Genomic DNA, 20,047 nt, shown 5'->3' on the forward strand with positions numbered 1-20,047 from the left:
TAGTTGAGGCCGTTAGCGCAAAAGTGGCCTAAGCTTACCATAGTTATTATGGAGCAATGAGGTTTAAATTTCCATGAATTTGAATTTGAGTAGACAAAAAAAAACAATAATGATTACAGAGCCATCTGTTTTCTATGAGTAAAACTATGTATGGCTTTGCATCAAAATTTATTATATTTTAAATAAATTTCAATAATATACATATACCAAAGCATGATATTAAAAATTGTGGGTTAGGCCACTTTTACGCTGACGGTCTCAATTGTGACTAGAGTCACGGTTGCTCTGGCTGTTCCTACAATAAAGAATTGTTATGTAATAGTGCACATGAAAAACTTTTAATAATGAATCCACAGAAATAATATCAAGATAGAAGAACGGCGAAGTGAGCGTGACCCCGTGCCATGCACTATATTGGAATCTTTTCTTAACGCACTCTCATTACAAAGACTATATAATCTTATTACGCAACGCGAGTCCCGCGACAAATCGATACAAATATGCCTGATTTATTTCTGTGAATGAATCTCTTATAAACTTCTTTGTATTAAATGACGAACAAAGATGTCAAAAAATGGTACAAAACATATTATGGAGCATGACGATCAGTAGTTATTGCTTGACACAAATCAGTGTCGTCACTTTCAAAATTTTAACCATACCTTCAATTTTCATCTTTTCCAAGTAAAATGGGATAAAGTGCTAGTGCTATTTTTATATATTTTAAAAATAAATAAGAGAATTAATTTCAACCAAATTTATATATCGTAAAAGCAAAAATTATAACGTATCATCTAATACATTCAGGATGTTCGGAACCCATAAGGAATATAAAAAATGGACGAGATCTCGCTCGTAAGGAAATTCATTTAAAAAATAATATAAAATATTACAATTATTTTACGAGTTTTTACAAATTTAATGATGAAGTGTGATTTCCGTGAAATCATGATAGTACCAGTATACAAATAAACATGCTCATGAACCTGTGAGGGCGAAGCGCTCGGATCTAATGTTACGGAAAATGCTGTCCATAGACATCGGGAGCCATTTCAAAAAGTCATATCGGAAAGGGGTTGATTCCAGACCTAAGTGCAATGTGGGAAAAGATTGTAGTAAGAAGTAGGTGATTCCAGATAATATTGATGAACTAATATATCGAGTGGTGAAAGGATATTTGGTTTAAGTGACATTTCACATAATTCGCGATATTTATCTCTGTAACTAAATGTGCTTTTTATTTGGTATTAGTATCAACAATTTGATGTTTATAATTCCATTGAAATAGCTGAAGAAGTTTTTTTGTTATGGTATTTTTTCCAAATTTTGAAATTAAAGTAGCTCTCCTGTAATTTTTTTTCCTACCCATGCTGATAGCCTTGAGAGGCTATTTCAGCTTCGGCTTGACGTGTAGGTGAGCTCACAACCTCAAACCGAGAATGTTGCTAACACTGGACCTAACAAGAGCAGTGCTTCGCAGAATTTACCACCGAACCGGAAACGCGACCCACTGAGAAGATCCAGCAAGAAACACAGTGGGCTGTGTCTATGGGTTGGTTCACACGTCGAGCCCTTCGTCGTAAGCGACGGGTTCGACGAGGACGGTGACCGATCCTGTAAAGCTGAAAAAATATCGCCTAAACCAAATAGATTTTCACCCTTCGATATTATAACTGCAGTGTCTACAAGTTCAGTTCACAAAGTATCACGAGATCGTTAATTTCTTAAATAAGGTTATAACTTACTATCTATAAAAAAAATATAACAGCGAAGCGAACGATAATGGGATCGAAGCGACGCGCACACGTGTGCGAGGTCCCGGCGACAGCACGCGGCGCCGTGCCGACAACCAGGTCCCGTTCCAGAGAGTCTCCGTCGCCGGTATACACATCACTGGGGTAAGACAAGCGTCTAGTTTTAGAACTGACGGTAGGACGTGTTGTTGACCCGCATGACACGGTACCAACGTCCCGGCTGTTAGTGCCACGTGCCCTAAACACGTGATTACGGATCGCTCCGATCCATTAACAGTGCTTTTAGGTACTTCAAGCACCGGTAACCGTCCTCGCCGAACCCGTCGCGAAGGGCTCGACGAGTAAATTAACCCACAGACACAGCCCACTGAGTTTCCCGCCGGATCTTCTCAGCGGATCGAGTTTCCGGCGTTAGATTCTGCGAAGCACTGCTCTTGCTAGGGCCAGTGTTAGCAACACTCCGGGTTTGAGCCCCGTGAGCTCACTTACACGTCAAGGAGAAACTGATATAGTCTCTCAAGGCTATCAGGAAAGATTAAAAAAAGTTGCTACCACGAGGCAGGTTGTGTTTTGGGACTATAATCGCATGTCTGTTTTAAAAAAAGCTTGAGCTTGAGGTTTAAGGAAAGTAACTTTACGGTGGGTGGTGAACCTGGTCTGTGTTTGGACGTATTCACGGCCGTCTATTTGATACAGGAATAATAATTTAATTCTGTAACAATCTTGTTATAGTATAGTTATTATTAATAGATATTAATAATAAAATCGGAGGAGGTGTAGACTTGTAGACATAATTGTGTCACACGTACCTCTCATTTAAGACAATTGATCTAATTAGGTTACCCCTACTCTATACAATTATATGTAGACTTTGTTTTATACATATTTTTGGGATTTGATTATAGTATGAAAATGTCAAAGGTTGACAACTTTTATTTTTATTGCCCTTATTCCACATTAAGTAAGGTCCTCGTAGCATCTCCTCTTATGATGCTGCATAGGGATTTGGCATGAGTTTTACCGCTGGCGATCTGTCTAACGTCAACCCTCCTTGAATTATATCTTCTGTACCTACTATATCCATTGCAGCATGCTAACTACGGGGAATTTTTCCAATTGTTCTTTTGGTATTTCTTTTACTTCATTGATCTGTTTTGATTTGCATTTTATTATGAAGATTTACACTCACGTTTAAATGTTTAAATATCATTGTAGGATCACTAGGATCCTTGTAGACACTCGAATTTGTGTTCCACTTCGAATTGTTTGAAATGGTACTCTCTCGAGTAAATCAGTATTCTCTGGCACGTGATCCTCACGGATCGCTTGGAACCTCTGGGTCTGCGGAAGGACTACGGTTTCCTCTGTATTTTGTACCGTATGTTTCATGGGGAGTGCTCTGAGGAATTGCTTGAGATGATCCCCTCATCTCTTTTTTATCATCGCACCTCCAACCATCGGAGCAGAGTTCATCCATATTATCTGGAACCGCTGCGTTCATCGACAGTGCGTTTCCAGAGGTATTTTTGCCACGTACCATCCGGCTATGGAATGAGCTCTTCTCCACGGTGTTTCCCGAGCGCTATGACATGTCCTTCTTCAAACGAGGCTTGTGTAGACTATTAAGCGGTAGGCAGCGGCTTGGCCCCTGGTATTGCTGAAGTCCATGGGCGACGATAACCACTCACCATCAGGTGGGCCGTATGCTCGTCTGCCTACAAGGGTAATAAAAAAAGTAAAAAAAACGTGCTACCGCTGGCGTACTTAATGAGAGTATTTCATCAGGTGCCCATAGAGGAGCTGATACGTTCAGCCACTCTGCTGGTCGAAGCGTTGGGCTTGCGTCGCTACTACATGGAGGCCGCCCAGCAGTCCTTCCCGGAGACGCTGGTGGAGTTCTTCTCCGGGCACGGCTCCCCGCGGCGAATGCTCGACAAGCACAAGGAATCTATGGACTTTACCCGCGCTTTACTTAATTTGGACAGTTAGTTATAGACAGAATATTCCACAGGTTTGTTTTTTTGTCCTTGTCGGCAGACGAGCATACGGCCCACCTGATGGTGAGTGGTTACTTCAGCAATGCCAGAGATGGGCAAAGCCAAGCCGCTGCCTACCGCTAATAATACGAAATACGACCATAATCGACCGACCTCTCAAAATTTAGATACATTTTATGTATTACGTTTTCTCTTGGGTGTTATATGTAAAAGTACAATTACGAGCTACAACTCGTCAATGCTAAAAGAAAAAATAATTCACAGTTGACAAACAGAAAAGAATGATGTACTGAAGTGCTTCGTCTCTGCCTATTTTATAAATATACTGACATGTGACGTAGGATAATAAGATGTTATCATTGCAAAAATCTTAGGGAGATTGCCCTATTTTGATTGCCTGAATGGTAAGTACCTTAATTTACACTATTGAATTTTAAAACAATATCACCGATGTACTTACTTTATTTGGAAATTTACAATTCATCATGAATCGACAGAGTCAAGCTTGGTACATTTCATAAATATCATCAGTTTTTTTTATTACTTAGATGGTTGGACGAGTTCACAGCCCACCTGGTGTTAAGTGGTTACTGGAGCCCATAGACATCTATAATGTAAATGCGCCAACCACCTTGAGATATAAGTTCTAAGGTATCAGTATAGTGACAACGGCTACCCCACCCTTCACACCGAAACGAATTACTGCTTCACAGCAGAAATAGGCGGGGTGGTGGTACCTACCCGTGCGGACTCACAAGAGGTCCTATCACCAGTAGGTTGGTTGAATTCTTCAAGGTATGGCAGCCGAACAGTATCTACAGTTGACAACGTGCTCCTCTGAAGAGTTCCAGCAACGACACAACAATGTAACCCTTAGTCCGCACCATTCCGTTACTAGATGTTGGTAAAGTTTTATTTATTAGTCTTCTATTGTCTATATTCGCCTGTTATATCAACCATGCTACCTATTTATTTATTTATTAAGTTGCACCAACAAAGTTCATGGCAGATGTCAAAGGTGCAATCGACAGTGCATTAACCATGAGGAGTATGAAATTTTCCATACTTATAGAGATTATAGAGAAGAAGTGCACAATGCTAATTTTTTTTTAAAATAATGCATAAAAGATACATTAAATCAATAAAGAAAACATTACACATACTACATACCATGTATTTGACGCACACACGCATGCATACAATAATTTATTGTCAAACTTTTGTTCTTGACGTCTGTTGTCAAATTGAGAATAGATTAAATATTATTTGTCTTTGTTAATATTTTTTATAGTGTAGTCTTGGCGAAATTTGTGATTATAGAAGTATAAAATACAAACATAATAGTGTACAAACTTACAATTCCAATTAATTATAGTCGAATTTCGACTACTACGGGACCACTAGTTTATATTTAATTGGGAAATGATTCGCGACAGATTTTTCTGGTAAGCTGTGAGACAATTAGGATAAACATCTATTTCACTTAAAATTAATGCAGCGCAATTGAACAACTCGAGCGAACATTGACGGAGACCTCGCTACCGTGGACATTATTGTAGTCCCAAAGGATTCTGTTTACGGGAGAATAAGCACCTAAATTCGAACGAACGGTTTTCTTATTAATGACTAATACCTATTAATGGCTATTGTTCGTAGGCATCGTTAAACACACAGCTAAGCCATAGTGCCCTTCGATTGGGACCTTTTTTAAACCCCTTTTAAAGAAGGTGGTAGGACCTCTTGGGAGTCTGCACGGGTAGGTACTACCACCCCGCCTATTTCCGCCGTGAAGCAGTAATGCGTTTCGGTTCGAAGGGTGGGGCAGCCGTTGTAACTATACTGAGACCTTAGAACTTATATCTCGAGGTGGGTGGCGCATTTACGTTGTAGATGTCTATGGGCTCCAGTAACCACTTAACACCAGGTGGGCTGTGAGCTCGTCCACCCATCTAAGCAATAAAAAAAAAATAGCGCTAAGAAAACTCAAGGCTCGCTCATTCGAAAGACGTTAGTTCAAAAACGTGGTTCCATTATTCTCTCCTCATTTTAAATACAAAGCGAGCAAGAAACAAGATGTTAGCTACTGAATCAAACTACAAGCAATGCTCAAACAAGAACTGACTTTTTTTTTTAATTGCCGTATAGGCAGACGAGCATACGGCCCACCTGATGGTGAGTGGTTACCGTCGCTCATGGACGTCAGCAATGCCAGGGGCAGAGCCAAGCCGCTGCCTACCGTTTAATTATTTGACTTGTTTATTGACTTGTTATTAACTAAATATTCGAGACACCCACTTCAGCTTGAAAATGAGGTGACGTAATTAGTGTACACAATTGTATATATACTTTTTTAAGCTTCAGTTTTCTTCAGCCATGTCAACTGACATCGTAACAGTATGTTTGTCTTCAAGTTCCATTGATGAGCAGAATATCCATGACAAAGCCGGCTGACACAATGAGAACTTCCTTGGAGAGCCACGAAGATGTGGAGCCAATGATGGGTATTCTGAATTTTATGACAATTCGCATATTTTTATAATTGGTTCAGTAACTTTGATAGTTCTTTTCCTAGAAATAATGATAATATTCGTAATGTTGAGTATTCCTTCAGGACTCGTGGACCCGTGGGCTTGTCCAAGCCCCCCGGATCGGCGGTACTCGTTCCGATGGGTGGACGGTGTGGTCGCGGTCTACCGCAGCGAGGGTGATGCGGCTTCGGGCAGGCCCTTACCTTACCGCACCGTCAAATTCAAGCAGTACGTCGACGATATGGGGAAGCTGAGTGACATGGTCGCTGATGGACCGCTGTTAGTACATTTGTTCCACCTTCACCAGTGTGCGTTGGATGAATTTGAAAATTTCACAAGCGAAATTCAGAGTACAGTACATATATTAGCTACGATTCTATTTAGGAAATACTATAATCGAAACAAAATACGCTACAAAAATTGTGTATTTGGTCTGTAGTTCGAGCTCTAGTTTGCCGAGATTGCCAATATATTTTTAAAAACCCGACGCTAACCACAAAAAACAATTTTATCGACTTTAAGGCGCCGACGTGTCGAGTCAATGGTTATTAAAGTCTTTACAAACTGAAATGGTGGACAGGAAATGGTGCAAACAGGAGGTGACTTCGCGTCAATAGCAGTAGGAAGTTGATCCGTGCCAGTGTGGGCTCACTATACCAGTAAAAAAACGCCCTCGGCAAAATTAAGTTATTTGTGGATTTTTGGCACACAGCAAATCGTTTTGTTTTCGTCGTCTGAGCTACCTGAAGTCTAAGTTCAAGATGCACGTACTGCTGAATGAGCTTCACGAGCTGGCTTTACAGAAAGCTGTTCCGCATCGAGACTTCTACAACATCAGGTAAAGAGCGTACGCTACATAGCAACGTGTGATTGCCACAGCTCTAATATAAGGCTATCTCTAATTATTGTGTGCGCTTGTAACGGAATGGGATATCTGCCACCACTGAATTGTCTAGATAAAAAATGGTGAACGTGACATGTATTTTGTTAGCTTAAGTACTTAAGAAAAATCTCCTAAATAAATTGACCTTGGGTAAATTAAATCTGTTTCCATAGCTAACACTCTCCTTTCTCTTGTGTAATTTTTGTAAAAGGGCTGTTAAGATTGAGCTACGCCCCATTTTATTAATAAGTACTGTAGAAGAGTCTGGTTATGGCTTCAAGACGAACAAATTTCACTTAGACAGCGCATACATTGCAGCATTAAAGCCATGAATTTTGCACTCTTTAATTAGGCTGATACCTCAGGCTTGTAGATCTCGGCGTCGAAAATATGGATCGAGTATTTACGCGATAAATTTCTGTCCAAATTTAAATGTAACGGATTATTATTCTACTTTTACCAGGGTACATAGACATCGCTAACCCATACATCAGCCCGCTGGATTCTTGCAGGATCTTCTCAACGATTCCGATCCGGTACTAGATTAATTCGCGAAGCAGCTGCTCTCGAGTTGTTAGGTCTCCTTGGAGACGCTCGGACAGCTGTTAGCAAATCCCACCCCTCCTGTTAGTTTAACTCGCCCACAGGTCCTAGTGAAACTGGAAAGCCTTTGGACCACTAGTAATTCTTTCTTCAAAATAAAACAAAAAACCTAGACATCGCTTTGAGTGTGGTCGACTTCTTCGCGAAAGACAGCGCTTCTTGAAGAAACAACGGGCCTCTAACCCTATTTTTTTTAAATCATGATCAAGTAAACATAACAAATTTTCAGAAAAGTGGATACGCACATTCACGCTGCGTCGTGTATGAACCAGAAACATTTGTTACGGTTCATCAAGCGTACCCTGCGGCAGAACGCCCACGAGGTGGTGGCCTTGCAACGCGGGGTCCCGATGACCCTCAAATCCGTGTTTGAGGAGATGCAGCTCGACGCCTACGACCTCAACGTTGACATACTGGACGTTCACGCGGTACGGCACACAGATTATGAGTTAACAGAATTTTAGTGATGACTCTTTTTAATTAAATAAGAAAGAGTTACCGCAAGATGTAGGTTTATTTGCCTTTCATATATTATTTGTCGTTCGCTCAATATTACTATCATGTTAATCATCCAGTATTCACTCCGGAGTTTGGCGTGTTTTGAGCAAGGGAAATAAATGTACAACTATAAGACCAGAACGAATTCACCCAGAGTCGGAATACCGAAAACAATATCAACAGGTATCGAATCCGAACCCTGTGGTACACTGGTCGTAGATCAATAGTGTATGCACTAGTAACAAAAAAGCGGGTTAGAATTGATAAACACACTTTTTTAAATAATTAGAAACAAATCACGTACGATCATCCGGTCCCATTTCAGGATTCCCTGCGCTACGGGTACCAGAGATTGACAAACATACTTATATATCTTTAAATACATACCTATATAAATAATAAGCACCCACACACAAAGAAAACACACCTGTTCATCACACAAATGTTTGTCCGATGCGAGAATCGAACCCACGACCCTCAGCTCTGACTACTGCACAACCGAAACAGTCAGATTTAATGGAATATATTTTTCAAAACGACATGACCCCACCTTTGGATTATTTATAAGTGATTAGCGACTCGCCCTCGCTTCGCTTCGGAAACTGTAATTTATTATTGATTTTTCCACTATTTAATGGATGTTATTATACATATAAACCTTCCTCTTCAATCACTCTATCTATTAAAAAAACGCATCAAAATCCGTTGCGTAGTTTTAAAGATTTAAGCATACATAGGGATATAGGGACAGAGAAAGCGACTTTGTTTTATACTATGTAGTGATGATGAAATGTCCAGGACCGCAACACTTTCCATCGTTTTGATAAGTTCAACGCCAAATACAATCCGGTCGGAGAGAGCCGACTGAGGGAAGTGTTCTTGAAGACTGACAACTACATGAACGGAACGTATTTTGCCAACATCATTAAGGTATTCCTGTAGACCGGTGTTTCCCAACATAGGGCCTAGGCCCCACAAGGGGGTAATTAGATATTTAAGGGGGCAATCGCACTAAATTAATACAGAAAATCTGTATCAAATTATCAATCTGTTCAAATTATTTTGAATTTAAATTTCAGTTTTTTATTTTATTTATATATATTGAAATATTATTTACTGTGTTCTCATCTGAATTTCATAGTGACTTCTTCCTAAAACCTATCATTAATGTTTGTTAAATGAACAAGTCAATTTGTAAATGTTAAAAATTACGTATGTGGACATAAACATTTTAGAAATGTTACAGTGGGGCCATGGCACAAAAAAGGTTGGGAAACACTGCTGTAGACTGTGTCACGTATTCGAAGTAGAAAAGGCACGACAAGATCATGGCGATATTCATCATGTGGCCTATATGGTCTGGTAACCGCTTAACACCAAACAGATCATGGGACTCATATTATATGCAATGAAGTTAAGTAAAAAATGAAAAAAAACTTTTTTATGCTTAGATGGAGGGTCGAGATCGCGGCCCACCTAATGTTAAGTGGTTATCGAACCATTTACGTAGTAGATGTCTATGGAGATATCTACAACATAAATGAACTTCCGCCTTCCGAATGCTCAATTAGTACAACATGCTGCGTTTGCAGGAAGTGATGTCGGATTTCGCAGAGAATAAGTACACGTACTCCGAGCCCCGCATCTCGGTGTACTGCAAGAGTAGCAGCGAGTGGAGTCGGTTGGCGTCGTGGGCGGTCCGGAACGACGTGCACTCGCCCCACGTGAGGTGGCTCGTGCAGGTCCCCAGGCTCTAGTAAGTCTGTCAAAACTGTTTTAGGTTCCTGTCATAATGAAAGTGATGCAGGGGTGGATTCGCCGCAAATACAATTCCCGCCGTCATGATAATCGCCTTATCGTTGCCGCCGCTGACTACTCCCCTAATCCTGATCACGCAGGAGCCAGTCACCGTCGAAGCCCTAGACACGTCCTTACGGATCCATTAGATCCAATTACCGTTGCATTAGACGCCTTCAGCTCTAATACTAGGAGCAGGCTTAAGGACCCCGGTAAACGTACGCGTCGAACTCGACAAAGAGGTCGACGTGCAACCTAACTCATGCATCAGCTCGCTGAGTTTCTCGCCGGATCTTCTGAGCGGGTCGCGATTCCGATCCGGCAGTAGATTCATTCGCGAAGCAGTTGCTCTTGAGTTGTTAGGTCTCCTTCGGAGGCGCTCGGGCAGCTGTTAGCAAATCCCACCCCTCAGGGCTGAGCCCGTGCTCGCCCACCTGTCCTGGTGAAACTGGAAAGGTCTCCGGGCCACCAGTAATCTTTCAATCATAAAAAAACCCCGAATAGGTTTTTATTATAATAAAACTTGATCTAGTTTTGTTTCGTTGTAGTGATATCTACCGCATCAACAAGTTGCTGAAGAATTTCCAGCAGTTTCTGAGCAACCTTTTTGATCCGTTGTTTGAAGTTTCCATCGACCCCAGTTCCAATCCGGAGCTGCACAAATTCTTGGCGGTTTGATATTCTATTTAAAAAACAGTAGGAACGATTCGTTTGATATATCTTTCGAAAACGCAGTGGCAGTTTGAAGATTTAATCAGCAAACCATGCTCAGCTCACATAACACATGACATCGGTCATGTGATATGTGAGTACCCCTCACATAAATTATATTATCTTTTTCTCCCAAATGCAGCCAAACAGACATGAAAATTAATAGAACGGATTAATAGGACAGACGTAGCGAACAAATTCGCAATCCAACAGTTAAGTTACCGTGGTTATAATCTTTAATAGCACGAAGAGATAGCGTCGCGTGTGTGCTAAGACTTACTGAATAATGTATAGGTATATAAAGTTACGAACGTCGCATTCTGAAACTGCAGATATCATTACAGTGAAATTAGCTGGGTTTTTTTTTCTTTTAAGTATTTCTGCATTTTAAAATACCCCATTGCTTCTGTCGGCTTTCTAATACTCGTAGTATCAAGTATGTTTTGTCCAGCACGTGATCGGGTTCGATAGCGTGGACGACGAGTCCAAGCCGGAGATTCCGAACCTCAGCGAACATATGAGAACTCCCGAGGAATGGAACGACGAGGAGAACCCTCCGTACGCGTACTACCTGTACTACATGTACGCTAACATGGTCACCCTCAATGAGCTGCGCAAGTAAGCATTTGTCGTCACCCTTGTAGACACTAACCAAGACGTTTCCCGTTCCTCATCATCATCATTCTCCTGTCCTTCTCCCAGTCACCTGGGGTCGGCGCGTTTTCTCCTTCCATACTCCTCTATCATATACCGTTTCTTTGTTCACTCCCCTCTTACACATATTCCGCTTCACCGTCCCCTACGTGGTGCTTATATATTGTAATGCTCACCAGTGTAGACTCTACTAAAGCACTAGAATTCGAAGCTTCTAAGAAATTGTATATATTTAGATGACATATTGTTAGTGGCATGTTGTTAGCGGATATCATCGCGGTCCTTGGTCTACTGAAGTAGCTACTGTCCTAGCTTTGAAACCGCACACAAAACTGAAAGTTTTTAATATTTTTTTGGTTGTTTAAAAAGGGAGCAGGGGCTGAACACGTTCGTGCTGCGCCCCCACTGCGGGGAGGCCGGGCCCGCCGCGCACCTGAGCGCCGGATTCCTGCTCGCCGAGAACATATCTCACGGACTCATCCTGAGAAAGGTTTCTATTCATCCACGATATATCAGCTTCAGCTGTGGCTGGATACACAAAGCTTGAGTCCATTATCACTTTTACTGGTGGTAGGAGGATCTCTTGTGAATCCGCGAGGGTAGGTACCACCGCCCTTTTTTTTCGGGTAGGAGGCCGAACCTCCTACGAGGTCCCCGCGCCTAGGGGGCGCTCCGAGGTCAGAACCCGGATAGAGTAGGGGGGTTACTGCGGTCAACACTGCAACCAGACAGCGCAGCTCACCTCAAGGACGCCCGGTCGACGGAGCCTTCGAGGCGAATCGAAGGCTCTGCAACGTCAGCCGTCTCGGTACGGCAGCCCGTCGGCCCCCCAAACGGTAGGTACCACCACCGCCCTGCCTATTTCTGCCGTGAAGCAGTAGTGCGTTTCGGTTTGAAAGGGGGGGCAGCCGTTGTAAATACACTGAAACCTTAGAATTTATATCTCAAGGTGGGAGCCGCATTTACATCGTAGATGTCTATGGGCTCTAGTAACCACTTAACACTAAGTGGGCTGTGCGCTCGTCCACCCATCTAAGCAATAAAAAAAATAAAAATAAAACCTTACTCTGTTCTTAGGTGCCCGTGCTCCAGTACGCGTACTACTTGGCCCAGATCTACATCGCGATGTCTCCACTCAGCAACAACTCGCTGTTCCTCAACTACCACAGGAACCCGCTGCCGGAGTACTTCGCGAGAGGACTCCGGGTCACTCTGAGCACAGATGATCCTCTGCAGTTCCATTTTACTAGGGTAGCTTATTCGCTGTTGTGGCGTTGATATTATGATTAACAATACGTTGATAACAGAATGCCGACCGTGAGCACTCGTGATTACAATAAACGGAACGGTTTTGGACCTTAGCTAGGTATCCTCGAAGACGATGGGTATTTTTGAGATGATAATGGATGAAGCTAAGTCAGTTTGAATTTAGTGTCATTTTATCTAGTGGTTAAGTTTCCTTCCACTACAGGACACGGTTTTGGACCCTAGCAGGGCCTATTCGATCTAGGATAATGGGTACTTTTGAGATGTCTGATATGGATGGAGTGAAGTCAGTTTGAATTTAGTGTCATTTTATCTGGTGGTAAGTTACCTTTCACTACAGCGGTTCACAAAGACCTGGTTATCAATATATTACTACACACTTCAATTATAAAGAAACACTAATGACAACAATGTCAGAGTCACATGCTGAGTAGCTACCATATATTATTAAAATCTATAATAATAATATTATAAAACTGAAGAGTTTGTTTGTTTGAACGCGCTAATCTCAGGAAATAGTGGTCCGAGTGGTCCGAAAATTCTCTCAGTATTAGATAGCCCATTTATTGAGGAAGGCTATATGCTATATAACATCACGCTAAGACCGATACAAGTGGAGCACCAATAAATAATGTTTCAAAATAGGGGTTTAAATAGCTTAACATTCTATAATTCAAAAATATATCGTCGGCTTATTGCAAGAAGTCATTATGTGACATATTCAATATTTTGGGAAAACGGCATTTTAGTTGGAATTAGTTAGTGGTTATGTTGATTAGCCCATATTATCCTTCATACATAATTACTGTGAGAAAAATTGAATGTTTTGGATTGCTTAATATGTATATTAATTAAAACAAGTGAGAGTCGATAGTTATATAACATTATATATTATTTATAAACTAAAACTAAAAGTTAATGACTTCTTGCTACTGTAAGTCAGTTTTATATGTGAATTAATTATTTCTTAAATTAAAATAAAACAACAAAATACTTATCAAACCTTATTGAAATAAACAAAAACGAATAATAACATAATAATCAAAAACATTTTTTTCATAACAGTTGACGTAAGAACTTGCAATAGCTAATATTGCGAAGTACTCACGACAACTTCGCAGTCTCAAAAGTTTTACATAATATTATTTTTATTTTATTGCTCAGATGGGTGTACGAGTTCACAGCCCACCTGGTGTTAAGTGGTCACTGGAGCCCATAGACATCTACAACGTAAATGCGCCACCCACCTTGAGATATAAGTTCTAAGGTATCAGTATGGTCACAACGGCTGCCCCACCCTTGAAGCCGAAACGTATTACTGCTTCTCGGCCGAAATAGGCGGGGTTGTGGTACCCACCCGTACGGACTCACTAGAGGTGTTACCACCAGTAATTACGCAAATTATAATTATGCGAGTTTGATTTTTATTACACGATATTATTCCTTCACCGTGGAAGTAGATCGTAAACATATTTTGTTAAGTACGTATTTCATCAGAAAAATTGGTACCCGCCTGCTGGATTCGAACACCGATGCATCGCTAGATACGAATGCATCGGACGTCTTATCTTTTAGGCCAGGACGACTTCAATAATAAACTAAAAATTATTTTCTTCTCCCTGTTAGTCAATCACTCATGTATTCATTCAATCATGTATTTTTTTATGAAAATTAGGAACTGAGCTTAAACACCATACAAAAACATAAAACAAATAAAAAAAGAGCTAGGTTAAAAAAACTGTATCAGAGGTTTGTTCTTCATTAAGATAATTTGGACCTTCTTTATCAGGTATATTATTATACCAATGCTGTAGCTCTGCAGGCTAGGTCCTTAAAATTGGAAACGTAGTCATACCTATATTGAACAATGTTAGGCCGGTTTGATTTATTATACATTAATTTGTTTCTCAACTCTTTTAGGTTCATACGGCTTCTTTGCTGTTTTTTTCTTGTTTAGCTTTCTGTTCGATCTAGTCAATCTTAAAACATTACAGAGGTCTATCATAGAAAAAATTGGCATAAGACGCATTTGATTCTCGATAAAACTATGCATATTATCGACCTCCATATTATTATTCTGTGTATGGCCCAATTCTAAATACTTATGTTCAATCACCTCAAGGTGGGTAACTTGAACTAAGTATAGCATTAAGCATAACAGAAACTGATTACGTTTTTGCATCAGCTCGCTGAGTTTCTCGCTGGATCTTCTCAGCGGGTCGCGATTCCGATCCGGTAGTAGATTCATTCGCGAAGCAGCTGTTCTTGAGTTGTTAGGTCTTTTTCGGAGGCGCACGGACAGTTGTTAGCAAATCCCACCCCTCTTGGCTGGGCCTTTGATAGCCCACATGTCCTGGTGAATCTGGAAAGGCCTCCGGGCCACCAGTAATCCTTCAATCCTAAAAAAATATAAAAAAGCCTGTCTGGTGTTACAGTGATGACTGCAGCTCATAGAGATCTCAACGTGAATGCCACCACCCATATTGAGACCCGAAATCTAAATCTAAATTGTTCCGTATGCTGTTTCGCTTCGATGGTGGTACCAACTTGTACGGGCTTTCCATACGCCATACCAACCATCCTATCAGTAAATACAAGTTGGCAATCGTAGTCCACTGGTATGATTCTCAGATAACGATGTTGCCCGTTCTCCAGTGTATCATTTAACGTCTTCTACACTCGTGGAAAGAATGATGCTATTGTAGGTCAGGTGTTTGCTTGCTAGGTTTTTTATTTATTGCTTAGATGTGTGGATGGCCTTGCAGCCCACCTGGTGTGAAGTGGTTACTGGAGCCCATAGACATCTACAACATAAATGCGCCACACACCTTGAGATACAAGTTCTAAGGTCTCAGTATAGTCACAACGGCTGCCCCACCCTTCAAACCGAAACGCATTACTGCTTCACGGCAGAAATAGGCGGGGCGGTGGTACCTACCCGTGCGGACTCACAAGAGGTCCTACCACCAGCAATAGGTTGTTCGGAACTTCAATTGCTCCAACATCTTGCTTCCTCGTCCTTGTTTGAAACATTTATTTCGTTGCATTTTGTCAGAAATCATTAACTTCTATAACAGGTGTGGTAATCAACGTATCTCGCCGCAAACTGAGCGAGCGAAGCAGTACTCTTTCGTCCCGCGCAAACCCACCCTCACCCGCGTTCGTCGGGTTCGTCTTATGCCCCGTGTTCCCTAGACAAGCTGTTTTGTCGCATTTCACCAAACCCTAAATTATAACTCACTAAACTACAACCGAGGCACCACGTAGCCTGCAAGAAGTTACTATGTTCTTTTAATCGATGTTAACTTATTAAAATCATGCCATCAACAAAATGGAAAAAATAATGAAAAAGAATAAATGATTTTATGGAAATCTTAATATTATGATTTATGTTATATTAATATCGATAAAAATCATTAAGATTACTTATTGTGCATTTCTGATGAAATGATTCATTACAGAAATTAACTAAATGTAAATAATGAATTTTATCGAAATACAATTTTAAGTTATATTATACTACATTGTTTTGATAAAATTAATTAGATGCTGAAAATGAGTTCTGTAATGTAATGTATGCTGTTTTCAAATAATTATCCATTTAATAAAAATAACTAGTGCTGCTTAGTAAATCTTTGTAAATGCCTGACTTCCAAAGTTGCAATTATCAATTTTCTACCAAAGACGTAACGGCTAAAATTGGCCAGCTAGAAATGAGCGTGTTTTTGCATTTTGTAGAATATGCAAAAATGAGCCCATTATAGATAAAAACGCATTTAGTGATTTTTTGCAGTTAATGAGTTCTTGCAATAAGCCGACGATATTCACTTTCTACGTAAATGAAGTGGGTTTTTTTATTGATTAGATGCGTGGACGAGCTCACAGCCCACCTGGTGTTAAATGGTTACTGGAGCCCATGGACATCTACGACGTAAATGCGCCACCCACCTTGAGATATAAGTTCTAAGATCTCAGTATAGTTAGGTACAACGGCTGCCCCACCCTTCAAACCGAAATGCATTACTGCTTCACGGAAGAAATAGGCAGGGCGGTGGGGTACCTACCCGCGCGGACTCACAAAAGGTCCTACCACCAGTAATTACGCAAATTAAAATTTTGCGTCGGTTTCACTTTTTATTACACGATGTTATTCCTTCACCGTGGAAGTCAATCGTGAACATTTGTAGAGTACGTAATTCATTAGAAAAATTTGTACCCGCCTGGGATTCGAACACCGGTGCATCGCTCAACACGAATGCACCGGGCGTCTTATCTCTTAGGCCACGACGACTTCAAAATTTAGCGTTATGCCAAAGTAACTATCCCACGTGGACGGAGTCGCGGGCAAAAGCTAGTTATTTATGAGATTGTTGTTACATTTTATCGCAACTCCACTGGACACGTTTAACCGCCAGGAGCCGCTGATGGAGGAGTACAGTATAGCCGCGCAGGCGTGGAAGCTCAGCTCGTGCGACATGTGCGAGCTGGCCAGAAACTCTGTGCTCATGTCCGGGTTCCCGCACGAGGTGAGTGCCAGAGCTTGCTCTATGCCTAACGTGACCATACGTCCCGCTTTCAGGCTGTCCGTCCCGCTGTCCCCAACCAGAAAAAAAATGTCCCGCTTTCATTTATCTGTTTATTAGAAACTTACCGAATACTTATTTAACCCAAATCCTTAAAGTATTACAAAATACATACTAAAGTAACTCTAATTTTGCTGTAGAATAGTAGTTTTTTGTTGCGAAAATATTTATTAATATTATTTTAAGGGTAAGTTGGTGTAAGAATTAAGATGTCAATGAGGGTAAGATACCATAATAAATTATTTCAAGTAATTTTTTTAACAATATTTTTTATTTTTCACTTAAATATTGCATCGTACCTCGACATACCCTATATATTATGTTTTTATTTATATACGAAATTCTGTAGCGTCTGTCAAAGGACACGAAAAAAAAGGTCACGTTATCTATGCCGTTTCCTTGGCAAATGGTACAGACACCGACACCATTTGTGAGGTACATAATATAGAAGTGGTTAAACAATCAAGAACTTACGGGCATCTTACTGGTGGTAGGACCTCTTATGAGTCCGCACGATTAGGTACCACCGCCCCACCTATTTCTGCCGTGAAGCAGTAGTGCGTTCCGGTTTGAAGGGTGAGGAAGCCGTTGTAACTATACTGAGACCTTAGAACTTATATCTCGAGGTGGGTGGCGCATTTACATTGTAGATATTTATAGGCTCCAGTAACCACTAACACCAGGTGGGCTGTGAGCTCGTCCACACATCTAGGCAATAAAAAAAATATAAAAAAAGTGTATGAACTGTCGTGTCTGCGCGTGGTCCAGATGAAGCAGTACTGGCTGGGCGCGCAGTACGTGCACGAGGGTCCGGCCGGGAACGACATCACCAAGACCAACGTCCCCGACGTCAGGATCTCGTTCCGCCACGAGACCTTACTCGACGAGCTGGACAATTTGTTTAGCGTACGTATTGTTTGAGGTTGTTTACTGTTGCCGATCATCTGGAGGCGGGTGCTGATAGATTTTATGTAGTTTATTTAAAAGTTGATACAATTTCGGATGTTGCGAATACTTTTTGGTTTTTGTGGTTATCGAAGGTTTTATTTTTTACTGTTTGACACATTAACGGCCGTCTGGTGTAGTGGTAAGTGACATGGTCACTACACAAGGGGGTCGCGGGTTCGAATCCCGCCAAGGGGAGATATTTGTATGATAAATATAAATGTCTTTTCCAGGGTTATGGATGTATATTAAATATATGTATGTGTATAATAAAAATCTTACATTTATTTCCGTTATCTGGTACCTGTAACACAAGCTCTTTACGAACTTATCACGGGACCAGTTAACGTGGCGTGGTTGTTAGTAAATATTTATTTATTATTATTAGTGACAGGGCATTAACATGTCAATGTCACTTTAATATGTATTCATTCCTTGCCAACCACTAAGCGACAGAGCAGAGCTGAGAGCCGAGTGAAATCGCTTGTGAAACTATAAAATAATTCGCAATTAGACAACATATCGACACACTTGAATTTCAAGCTTTGCGTTTAGTGCGAGTTTTTTAACGTTCTCGATAGCGTAAAAGTTAACTCAAATTTGTATGCAGTTGGAACAGCGCCCCTAGCGGCAAACATATGCAAACTGAACTAGAATTAAACAAGTTTGTTTGACAATGTTCTGGCGACCCTGGTTCGGTTATTATGTCAAAGTAACAAAGTATGGTCGTCGATCACACTCGAGCAGATCAAGTTCTCATTTAAGTTGATCGGACGCCTTCAAGTTGCCGAAGATTACGCTGTACTAGTTCGTGAGAAAAATCGCTACAGGTCCGGCTAATGAAGGCGAGTTTGTAACGGCATTTACCCCAGAGCAGATTTGTAGCGCAAATCTTTCTCTTTCTCTCTCTCTCTTTTTTATTACAGTTTAAAACGAAACGTAATTTATAGGAAGTAATATGATGTCAAATTTTGTTGCAGGCAGCCGAAAAATAAACCAGAAAAGGGGACCGGTAGCTGGAAACAAATGACTTTGATTTTAATAAAAAAAAAAATCACAATGTTCTCGTGTTCTTTTTATTTACACATCATTTAACAATCTACGGCATTTAACGTTGCTAAGGTCGATGTCTCGGAGTGGCGCGGCGGGGGTGCGGGGCGCGGGAGGGGGCGGGCCGCCCGCGCCGCACGTGTCTGCGCCCGCAGTGTGTTTAGTGCGAGTTTTTAACGTTCCCGATAGCGTGAACGTTTTTAACGCTTTTTTAGCTCCCCTGTCTAATCGTGTATACCCTTAGGGACTACACAACTGCCATTATCTGTGTGCTTAGTGCGAGTTTTTAACGTTCTCGATAACGTAAAACCATGGAGGGGTAGAGGTAAGGAGAACTGTCTGTGTGTGAAAATGCCCGTTAAAATCTGCTAAGTACGGGTAGCGCTACAATAGCAACTGGGTAAATTTAAAAAAGGCGCTAAAAGTTATTAAAATAATATAGAGAAATAAAAAAGGACGAAAGAACTGTAAGCACTACAAAATCACAAAAAGTATTTTATTGAAAGCTGATAAGAAAATGCAATCGATGTCTCCACGTTTTACCACAGCAGTAATTTTAGGATATATTGACGAAATTAGTTTGGACTATGTAAACATGTGAGGTCTTGTATATTACACTGTCACTAACTACTCTAGTCAATAAATATATTAAATTTCCTAACTCAGCATACTTCAATTAGTTATCAACTGCTCAATTCATATATATGCTAGCGCCATTCAGGAGGATTTTTGGGCTGCTATTTAGTACTGAAAGTGGGACACTTTTTTAAGTGTCTCT

General features: G+C 40.8%; 1 protein-coding gene across 1 annotated transcript; it reads left to right on the plus strand.

Annotated features, from left to right (window-relative positions):
• Positions 1–1,760: 1,760 nt before the first annotated feature.
• LOC114248430 (AMP deaminase 2) lies at positions 1,761–19,279 on the plus strand (the record flags this gene model as incomplete). The annotated part of the gene is made up of 16 exons (XM_089738551.1): positions 1,761–1,898; positions 3,540–3,738; positions 4,547–4,651; positions 6,163–6,252; positions 6,363–6,558; positions 6,992–7,117; positions 7,995–8,193; positions 9,062–9,193; positions 9,856–10,019; positions 10,609–10,732; positions 11,223–11,389; positions 11,795–11,915; positions 12,503–12,676; positions 17,107–17,217; positions 18,043–18,180; positions 19,200–19,279. Coding segments are annotated over 16 exons (2,199 nt in total), but the record flags the coding sequence as incomplete, so codon positions are not given.
• Positions 19,280–20,047: the final 768 nt, after the last annotated feature.

The sequence above is a fragment of the Bombyx mandarina genome, chromosome 25, assembly GCF_030267445.1.
Source record: "Bombyx mandarina strain Sakado chromosome 25, ASM3026744v2".
Classification (NCBI taxonomy): Eukaryota; Metazoa; Arthropoda; class Insecta; order Lepidoptera; family Bombycidae; genus Bombyx; species Bombyx mandarina.